Source organism: Tiliqua scincoides, chromosome 11, assembly GCF_035046505.1.
Source record: "Tiliqua scincoides isolate rTilSci1 chromosome 11, rTilSci1.hap2, whole genome shotgun sequence".
Taxonomy (NCBI): Eukaryota; Metazoa; Chordata; class Lepidosauria; order Squamata; family Scincidae; genus Tiliqua; species Tiliqua scincoides.
Window position 1 is genome coordinate 1,785,891 of NC_089831.1, and position 11,094 is coordinate 1,796,984.

General features: G+C 48.2%; 1 protein-coding gene across 1 annotated transcript in view; it reads left to right on the forward strand.

Annotated features, from left to right (window-relative positions):
* Positions 1–8,954, forward strand: part of LOC136662359 (tetraspanin-15-like) — a 123,520-nt gene extending 114,566 nt beyond the window's left edge. Inside the window, exon 8 of the mRNA XM_066639572.1 lies at positions 8,184–8,954. Coding sequence (XP_066495669.1) covers positions 8,184–8,414 — 231 coding nt within the window. The 3' untranslated portion in view covers positions 8,415–8,954. The remainder of the gene's footprint in view (positions 1–8,183) is intronic.
* Positions 8,955–11,094: the final 2,140 nt, after the last annotated feature.

Sequence of the window (11,094 nt, forward strand, 5' to 3'; positions counted from 1 at the left end):
TCGAGGCAGTGTCAGCCTTGTAGCTCTCACAATGCAGCACTGAGAGCCCTTTTGAAATCACAGGTCTCTGCAAAATCAATCTGTCAGCAGGCTGCTAGATGATGCTGCAAAGTTAATTGCTTGGAGAAGATAATCCCAGGCAGATTTCTCCTCCAATTCCAAATTTCACTGCTGGCAGTAATATGTTCTTAAGAGGCTGGCAGGTGCACAGACGTGCAGGACGTCAAGGACAGGTTACAGGCAGATCTGGTTACACAGATATGGAGGGTCAGGGTGGCAGTGAGGCCCTACAGCAGACCTTTGGGTCCCACATCAATACAACTTCTTGTTTTTATGGTATTCTTAAACTGATGTCTGCTGTTGTTAATGCTGCTGATTTCTATGAGAGAACATATGAATATAAGAAGAGCCAAAGACCCATCTAGTCCAGCTTCCTGTATCTCACAGTGGCCAATCAGATGCCTCTGAGATGACAACAGGAGACCCATATCCTGTTGCTACTCCCTTGCACCTGGCATTCTGAGGTAGCCTACTTTTAAAACCATCAAGTTGCACATACCCATCGCAGTTTGTAACCTGTGATGGACTTTTCCTCCATCAACCTGCCTGATCTCCTTAAAGACATCTAGGTGAAATGCCATCACCACATCCTATGGCAAAGAGTGCCACAGGCTAATAACATGCTAGGTCAAGACAAAAACATTTTGTCTGTTCTAACTCTCCTGACACTCAATTTTAGCAGCTGTCCCCTGGTTCTGGTATTGTATGAGAGGGAAAAGAACTTCCCTCTGTGCACTCTATCCAACCCATGCATAATTTTGCATCCCCAACCACCATTCTCTGTTGTGCTGATTTCCCACTGATGGATTTCACAAAAGCTGCTTTGGGGGCCTTGTTTGCCAAATGGCTTTGAAGGGCAAAAGGGGTTTGAAGAAAAAAAAGAAATAAGGAGGCCTTTCTGTCCAGTGCTGTTTTTCCAAAGAGGCTTCTTAGTTTCTTACCTAGGTCATTCAGTTTATGAGGTTGTTTGACTGGTCAGAGATGAATTGTTTGTTATTTTCTATTGGCGAGAATCAAAGAGCTTGGCATAAAACAGGATAAAACAACATCTGTTTAAAAGATGACTGCAAAAATAGAGTTCAGACAGCCAAATATAAACACACTGCTACAGAGAAGCATCAGATAGATCACAGTCATGATGGATCATTGTCCCAACAATCAGATGTTGGAATGGGCAAGTCTCCACCATCCTGCAGAGATAGAGCTGTGCAGTTATGACCCACCAGTGAGTGTAAATCATAGAATCGTAGAGTTGGAAGGGGCCTAATAGGTCATCTAGTCCAACCCCCTGCCTTAGGCAGGAAATCCTCTTAGAGCATCTCCAGCAGGTGCTTGTTGAGCCTCTGCTTGAAGATCTCCAGTGAGGGAGAGTCCACCACCTCTCAGCAATCCGTTCCACTGCCGAACCACCCTGATGGTCAGGAATTTTTTCCTGATGTCTAATCAAAATCTCCTCCCTTGCAGTTTGTACCCTTTGGTTCTAGTTCTACTTTCAGAGACAGCTGAGAATAAATTATTCCCTTCTTCCCTATGACAGCCCTTTAGGTATTTGAAGAGAGCTCTCATATCCCCTCTCAGCCTTCTCTTCTCCAGGCTGAACATGCCCTCAACCTTTCCTTGTAGGGCTTGCCCTCCAGCTCCCTGATCGTCCTCGTCGCTCTCCTCTGGACCTGCTCCAGTTTGGCTGCATCTTTCTTCAAGTGGGGTGCCCAGAATTGGACACAGTACTCCAGGTGAGGCCTAACCAGAGCAGAGGAAAGCAGAACCACAACTTCTCGTGACTTGGACGCTACGGTTCTGTTAATGCAGGCTAAAATTGCATTCGCCTTCTTTGCAGCTGCATCTCACTTGCTGACTCATGTTCATATCGTGATCCACTGCAACTCCAAGATCCTACTCACATGTAGTGCTGTGAAATCTCCCATTTTATACATACATCTTTGGTTGTTTTTGCCCAAGTGCAGAACTTTGCATTTATCCCTGTGGAACTTCATCTTATTCATTTCAGCCCAGTACTCCATTTTGTCCAGGTCTTCCTGAAGGCTTCTACTGTCTTCTATTGTGTTTGCTGCTCCTCCCAGTCTGGTGTTATCTGCAAATTTGATGAGACTCCCTTGTATCCCCTCATCCAAGTCATTGATGAAGATATTAGAGAACCGGGCCTGAGACAGAGCCCTGGGGTACCCCACTCAAAACTGTCCTCCAGGCTGAAGTGAAGCTGTTGACAAACACCCTCTGTGTACGGCTGTCCAACCAGTTGCAAATCCATCTGACGACTGTATCGTCAAACCCGTATTTTACCAACTTGCTGATTAGGATGTCATGTGGGTCCTGGTCAAAAGCTTTACTGGTCAAGATATATTACATCTACCGCATTCCCACAGTCCAGTAAGCTAGTAACCCGATCAAAAATGGAGATGAGATTTGTCTGGCAAGATTTATATTTGACAAATCCATGTGGGGTTCTGTTGTTCACTGAGTTGTTGTCTAGATGTGTGCAAACTGTGTGTTTTATGATTTCTTCTAATATCTTCCCTGGTATTGAAGTCAGACTGGCAGATCCGTATTTTCCCAGGTCTTCTTTTTTCCCCTTTTTAAAGATTGGAACCACATTAGCCCGTCTCCAGTCTAGTGGCACCTCCCCCGTCCTCCAGGATTTTTCAAAGATTATTGACAGAGGCTCTGCAAGTACCTCTGCAAGTTCCTTTAGTGCTCTGGGATGCAGTTCATCTGGTCCAAATGACTTGAATACATTTAGGCCAAGCAAGTGGTTTTTAACTAGTTCCCTGTCAATCCTAAGCTGCAGTCCTGTGCCTTCCTGGTTCTCATTACCTCTTCGGGGATGTAAGCATATCCCCCCATCAGCCAAGGACCCAGCACCCCCATTTGTACAATCCTCCTTCTGAGAGAAGACGGACGCAAAGTAGGAGTTGAGCAGCTCTGCCTTCTCTTGGTTTCCAGACACTATTTGACCATCCTTGTCCAGGAGCAGTCCCACCCCTCGTTCCTCTTCCTCTTTCTTTGGACATATCTAAAGAAACCTTTCTTGTTATTCTTGACATCCCTGGCCATCCTTAGCTCGTACTGGGCTTTAGCATTCCTGACCCTTGCCCTGCAAGACCGGGCTGTCTGACTGTACTCCTCCCTGGTGACCAGTCCCATCTTCCGTTTCCTGGTTTGCAACCTTCAGTCTTGAAAGACTATGGTATAAGTTTACAGCACCCGGTATTTTATACATGCCTTTTTTAATCTTCAACTCATTGCTGAATTGCCTGTTGAGCCATCCTGGTTTTTTGAGGTGTCTTCTCCTTTTCGTTTTCATAGGAATTGTTTCTGCTGAGCCCGTAGAAGCTGCTTCTTAAAGAGCTCCCACCCATCTTGAGCCCCTTTTCCCATTCGTTGATCAACCCATGGGATTCCACCTATCAACTCTCTGGGCTTGTTAAAATCAGCCTTCCTGAAATCCAACGCACGGGTTTCACTGCATGTTCCTTTTGTTTCCCTTTAGATTGAGAATGCCAGCAGCTCGTGATCGCTTTCTCCTTGGGTTCCCACTATGACCTCTTCAACCAATTCCTCCTTACTGGTTAAGATCAGGTCGAGGATGGCCCCTCCCCTCATTCCTTCCTCCACTTTTTGGAAGATGAAGTTATCCTCCAGGCACAACAGGAATTTATTGAAGCTGACATGCTTGCCTGAATTAGTCTCCCATCAGATGTCTGGATAGTTAAAGTCTCCTATTACAACTACCTCATGTTTCCTTGCAATGTCTGCCAGTTGTTTCAAGAAGACATTGTCCACTTCCTCCCCTTGGCCTTGTGTCCTATAATACGCACCCACCACAATGTTGTGCTTGTTGCTTTTCCCCCTAATGTTCACCCAGATGCTCTCCACAGGGGTACCTGGATCGCTTTGTTGGACTTCCAAGCCGGGGTATACATTTTTGACATATAATGCCACTCCACCTCCCCTTTTACCACATCTGTTCTTCCTGAACAACTGATAGCCTTCCATTTCTGCACTCCAATCATGGGAGTCATCCCACCAGGTTTCGGTTATTCCTATCAAGTCAACTTTCCCTTCACTTGCTAGAAGTTCAAGCTCATCTTGTTTATTTCCCATGCTCCGTGCATTTGTATATATGCAGCTTAAACCCTGCAGGTTGCTATTCAATGTCCCTTCCCCTTCTTTAGTTAGGCTGGGCCTCTCCAAATATTCCCTAGTTACAGAGGTGTCCTGAGGGTTCCCATCTGGAGCATTTAATTGTGTAGTAAGCTTCTGGCTTACTTACTTCTGGCTTAAGAAAACACAGGTCATGGTTCAGGATGTGGACTCACCTCCCTGCATTACAATCTCTGCGCATGAACTGGAGGTTGTCCATGACTTTGTGTACCTTGGCTCAACGATCTCTGACACTCTTTCTCTCGATACCAAGCTAAACAAGCGCATCGGTAAAGCAGCTACCACGTTTTCCAAACTCACAAAGAGAGTCTGGTCCAACAAGAAGCTGACAGAACATACCAAGATCCAGGTCTACAGAGCTTGCGTCCTGAGTACACTTCTGTACTGCAGCGAGTCATGGACTCTTCGCTCACAACAGGAGATGAAACTGAACGCTTTCCACTTGCGCTGCCTCCGACGTATCCTCGGCATCACCTGGCAGGACAAAGTTCCAAACAACACAGTCCTGGAACGTGCTGCAATCCCTAGCATGTATGCACTGCTGAAACAGAGACGCCTGCGTTGGCTTGGTCATGTTGTGAGAATGGATGATGGCCGGATCCCAGAGGATCTCCTCTATGGAGAACTTGTGCAAGGAAAGCACCCTACAGGTAGACTGCAGCTGCGATACAAGGACATCTGCAAGAGGGATCTGAAGGCCTTAGGAGTGGACCTCAACAGGTGGTAAACCCTGGCCTCTGAGCAGCCTGCTTGGAGGCAGGCTGTGCAGCATGGCCTCTTCCAGTTTGAAGAGACACTTGACCAACAGACCGAGGCAAAGAGGCAAAGAAGGAAGGCCCATAGCCAGGGAGACAGACCAGGGACAGACTGCACTTGCTCCCAGTGTGGAAGGGATTGTCACTCCCGATTTGGCCTTTTCAGCCACACTAGACGCTGTTCCGGAACCTCCATTCAGAGTGCGATATCCATAGTCTTTCGAGACTGAAGGTTGCCAACAAAGCTTCTGGCTGACGTCACCAACCCCCACTTCATTCAGTGTAAAGTCCTCCTGATCAGGTTCTCCATGCTTCAGCTGAAAACATTCTTCCCCCTCCTCGTGAGATGCAGTCCGTCTCGAACCAGTAGCCCCTCATCCAGGAAGCTCAGTCCATGGTCCCAGAAGCCAAATCCCTCCCACTGACACCAACGTAGTCAGTTGTTCACGAAGTATTCTTCTCTCCTTCTGAAGTCCTCTGCTTGTTACTGGGAGGAGAATACCACTTGGGCCCCCAGGTCTTTCACCCTCCTGCCCAGAGCCTCATAGTCTGAAATTGTCCATTTCAGTTTTCCTGCAAAGAAACAGCGATGTGGGTGTTGGAAGGAGTTAATTCCCAAAAACAGCTTCCCTGATGTTGCCAGGTTGCCTGCTGCTGCCAGCGAACACAGGATGGTGCTGATTAATGCCATTACGATTAGTATTTATCATCAGCATCTGTTCTCCAGCTAACAACTTGTGTCTGATTATTTTGAAAGAGCAGAATGCATCTCTCTCTCTCTCTCTCTCTCTCTCTCTCTCTCTCTCTCTCTCTCTCTCTCTCTCTCTCTCTCCTGTGATGCTTCTTTGGCTGGGACCCTGATCAGGTGAAATCAGCCATTATAAATGAGCCCACTTTGCAAGTGAAGCCACGCTTGCAAAGGAAACAAGAGGTCTGTATCCCTCTGTGACAATAGATGCAATCTCCAGGTGCAATCAAGCACTCTTGCAAAAGGCAGGCCTAGTGGATCGGTTCTGGCAGTGGTGTGAAAGCCCAGACAAAACTGGTGCTTCTCTCCCCAGTTGTCTCTGTGCATGGGTAGCTACCCGCAGAGCCAGAATCCAACCCTCTGGAAGGCTGGGGGAGGCCCTCCTTGAATTTGTGTGCATAAAAACAACTATTGCAAAAACAGCACCCATCTCTGATGCACTCTCATCCAGAGGAAACAGACAGCCCAATCCTATCCACACTTCCCTGGGAGTAAGCACCATAGAATCTAATGGGACTTACTTCTGAGTAGACATGCATGGGCTTGGGCTCTGAGGCTGCAATCTTGTACCCAAGCAATTGGATGCTAGTCCAGTAAGCACAATGGGGCTTGTTCCTGAGTCAACATGATTACTATATTAGATCAGGGGTGTCAAACATAAGGCCAAGGGGCCGGATACGGGCCCCAGAAGCTTTTTATCCAGCCCTCAGGCTCTCAGCTGCTGAGGTGTTACCGCTGAAACGGTAGCCCACATGAAAATTGGGCTTTCCCAAATCTTGAAATATGATCAAGATTTTTCTTGATTTTCTCTTCTGTCATTTGCTGTTAATGAGTTTCTTTATGAGAACAAGGTTGGCTTCTGGCCATTAGCTGCTTAATGATGTCACTTTCTGCTTAATGACATCACTTCCAGCCCTCAGCAGGAGCCCTGAATGCTCACTTCAGCCCTCTGCATGAAACAAGTTTGACACCCCTGTATTAGATCTTCAGCACTACCTCTGGGGTTCCCACCACTTGGAAACTTTGGCAGGGGAGGGCAGCCTGGACCACTGGCCAAGAGTAAGTCATCAACCAGGCTCCACTCGTTGGATGCTATGAAGGAGATGTCTTCTATAGATCTAATTTTATGTTATAAATTGAGCTTCTTTATAATTTATTGGCTGGCAGTTATTAAACAAAATGAACATATCTTTTAAAATGAACTCCTCCCGCTAGCAAAATGCTTCGACTGAGCAGAATCCTTATTGGAAAGAAATAAGTCTTGACACTACAGGGACATGGCAGAACATGCCACGTGCCCCTCCACAGGGAGATTCCAGAAAAAGAGGCAAAGAAGCAAAACGTTGTGTCCAGCTTGCAGGAGCACCAACAAGGTCCCCATGGCAAGCAGATAAATGGAGAGGTTCATGCGCTTTCTGGCATCAGAGATGTGCAGTGGTCTTGCACAATTTGCACTGGGAACCCATGTAGGTCCCTCAGGAAAGAGGTGGTAGGAGAGCTGTAAAGGAAGGCTGGACTAGAGGCTTCCCGATTCAGACCCTGGTTTAGACCCAAAACTCACTGGACTCTCGCAGACTAATCTACCTCCCAAACTGGTCGGAAGATAGAATGTTCCTCCCACTCTGCTGTGTTCAGCATTCCCCTTTTTCCACATTTCCTTTTCCTCTCTATCCCCCTCTTCCTTTTCCAATTCAGGGAGCGGGAGGAGGAGCAGCAGCAGTGAAGGCAAGTAGGTGGACAGAGATGGGCACTCCTCACCATTTCACTTGGCCTCATGGATGGGCCAACCCTGGTACAGCAACTGAAGAGCAGCCACTGTGGGTAAACAAACCTGCCTGCATATATAGTTGGGTTAACTGCTAGAGCAACAGAGTTAGAGTTGCAGGGGTTGGATTGATGAGGTCGCTTTCAGCTGTAATATTCTGTGATTTTAAGGAAGCTGCCCCACAGCCACAAGTGAGGAGGGAGCTGGAGGCAACAGAACATGGGGCGTGGTCAGCGCAACTGCTGGGGGGGGGACGATTCTGGCCCAAGTGCCTCACTTTTCTTGTATTGGCCCAAAATGATCTCTTGCCACAGTTCACAATAGCTGCTTTGCAGGGCACTTTTCAAGACAGCAGAAGCTATCGTGACTTTCAAGGAGGCAAGTTAGGAAGAGCTAAGAGGGCCTGGTGCTCCAAAAGGCAGCTTCCAAGGGCATTCAGAAATGGGCCCCTTGACTGCATCCTTGTCATTTCCTGCTATGCTGGACCGTTGAGGACCAGACTCGGAAACGACAGAGGAACTTTCTCTGCAGGCCCTCCTTCCATCCTGATGAGGCTCACAGCTGCTTTGTGATACCAGCTGGTGCTGCTGCTTATGACTAACCTTGGCCACAGCATCACACACACACACCCATGACATGTCCCCTTTAACTGTATCTCCATCTCTTCCTGCAGGCTGTCGGTTTGGTCATGGCCTGGCTGTACTGGCAGAAGCTCAACGAGATCTATGCTAGTCTGGACACCGTGGACTTCAAGCGACTGGACATGACGGACTTCAACTTTGCCTCCGTGGACCTCACTGGTGCTGGCTGGTGCTTGTGCTTGCCTCGAGAAGGGGGCTACATTCCCGTCGGGGACAGAGATGGCGATGGGGGAGATGGTGACATCTATCAAAGTAGAGTATGATGTTCTTGAGTTGACCTCGCAGCAACTAGCAAGAGAGGCTAGTCAGAGCCTGGTAGGTCCATAGTTGTGGGCTGGCCAAGTGTGAAGATTTATGTTTTATTTAGCTGGGCAATAGGTAGGTGATGCAAAGGAAGCTTTCGCTTCAACATCCAGATCCTTAGGAGGTGAAAGTGCATCTCAGGGCTGGCTCAAGGTTTGGAGGGGTTCTCGCCAAAATGATTCCTCCATGCACCTTTTGGAGCACACTTACTTGACGAGCAGCCGTTTGGCTCCTCTTGCCTGACGGCTCCCATCTGTCCTCACAATGTCCTAGACCAATGCCACATCAAATGGCAGGCAACCCCAGTCCTCCCCAGGAGGCCTGAAGGCAGGTGTCCGCACTGGAGCCCTAGCAGCTTCCCAAGGGTGCTGCATGTTGGTGCCATTCGTGATGCACTTCTGTATGTGTGAGCGTGTGAGGTAGCAGTAATGTTTCAGGTCTTGTGTGTGTGTCTGGAGAGAGGGAGAAGGGGATGTTCTCGATTTGGGGACTCCACACCTTTTTGTACATGTCTTTTTTGCAAATAAATCTTGAAAGGAAACTCTGTATTATCTTGTCTCTGCCTGCTGATTTGCATGGGATGCTTCCTAGAACTGCAGAACCGGAAGCTGCAGGGAAGAGCTACATTTTGGCACCCCACATGAAATGTCCAAATGTCTCTTCTCACCTACCACACAGCACACAATTGCTGTGCCAGTTGAGAGCCAGGATGGTGTTGTGGTTCAAGAGTTGGATTGAGACCTGAAAGATTCAGGTTCAAATCCCCGCTCAACCAAGAAGTTTCCTGGGTGACCTTGGGCCAGTCACTCTCTCTCAGCCTCATCTACCTCCCAGGGTTGTTGTGAAGACAAAAGGGGGGGAGGAACTATGTACACAACCCTGAGCTCCTTGGAGGAAAAGTGGTATGAAAATTTGAATAAATATTGTAATAATCAAAGGTTCACTTTCCAACATTTTGAAGGAAACCTACAAAACACACCAAAGACCCCCAGCAGTTGTGCTTGGACAACAGCCAGAGCAACTGAAGATGCATTCTGTGGGGCAACCTATACTGCCACCACCACCTTGAAGGCAGCCTCAATAGGTGCACGCACTTGTGCATGTGCGCAGACGCACCCCACTGGCAGATGAAAGAGTGGGCACACCCCATTCCCTGTACATATGACAAACCTAGCAGGGGGCCTCCCTGCTGCCTGCCACTTCACTTAGAAATGGAGCAGGGGATGTGGGAACCAAGCATCTCCTGGTCATGCTCCCTTCAAACGGAAGTGGTGTGGAGCAGGGAGGCCGCACATCTCACTTGCTGTCAGTACAGGCATACGTTGATTTTCATTCACTTGACTTTCCTCATAGTGCTCTTTCAGCCATTTCTAGTTAGGAGGTCTGGCAAGAGATCTGGCTCAGTTGGTAGAGCTGCCGCCTAGTATGCCTGAGGATCTGAGGCTGCCAGTTCGAAACAACCGGAAGTACCCGAGAACTGATGACACTCTGATATACTGATGAGCTGACCCTTGGTGGCAGAGTGGAGCGTGGGAGGCGAAGGGCCAGAGAGAGGCCAGACCGGGAAGGAATCCAGCTGGAAGGAGGAGTTCTGTGAAAGACCAGAACTAGACAATTGGAAATCTCCCTGCGGGGGTTTAGAACAGCCTGCCTATGGAAACCGCCCTGGATTAAAGTCTGAGGAGAAATCTGATGACCAAGAAAGGCAGTATAGAAATACCTGTATAAATAAATAAATAGTTAAAACCACATCTCAAATTCAATCCACGCGCTTTCCTTTTTTTGTCCAATTTCATCCAGCCTTCCACACCTTTTGTCAATAATCTTACCCTTTTCTACAGCATCCTACTAGGCCATTTATTGATCCCCTTTTCGTTTTGTTAGGTGACAACCAGGCTAACATTACTATAGCAGTTGCTAGCTTTTTATCTCACATTATCAAAATTTCTCCCGCCTGATCGTTGTATTTTTGTTTATATGCCAATAAAGGTATTGACTGATTGATCAACAATCTTATGCTGATTTTTCTTTTATCTTTGTTTAGGTTCTGCGTGCATTTGCATGTGTGATGTAGTGAGCTACTTACATATTTGGCCGACCAACAGAAATGTGCACGCTGTATAAGGCTCTGCTTTGGCATTCATCCGTTTTGGACTTTCACCCATGCTCTGGTCTTGAACCAGACAAAAGTGCAAGGTCTGCCTGTAAGAGGAGGAAGGAGGGGAGTAGCAGCTTTTTCTTCCTCCCTCCAGCGGCACTGGGGGGAGGGGGGAAGGGGGCTGCTGCTGTCATGATCCTCCTTTCACTGGAGTGGGGCCCCCAGTGGAGTAGCAGCTCAGCAAGGGCAGTAGACTGATGTGCACGGGGGCTGTCCATTCAACCATTGCAAGTTGCTGCATGGCAAGGCCAGCCCTGTGCATTCATTCCCACCCACCAGTTCTGGCAATTAAGCAGCATGGCGGCATGCTCCAAGCCACAAGCTTGGACTCTTACCACCATCCTTTTAAGGAGCAGCACCCCCATCAGCTGCTGGCACTTTATCCCCCTCCTCTCCTCCCCACTGACCAATGAGGGTTGCCCCAGCTGGCAGCCCCTGCACTGGAAGAGGGCCCACCACCCTGGAGCAACACCACTGGCCCT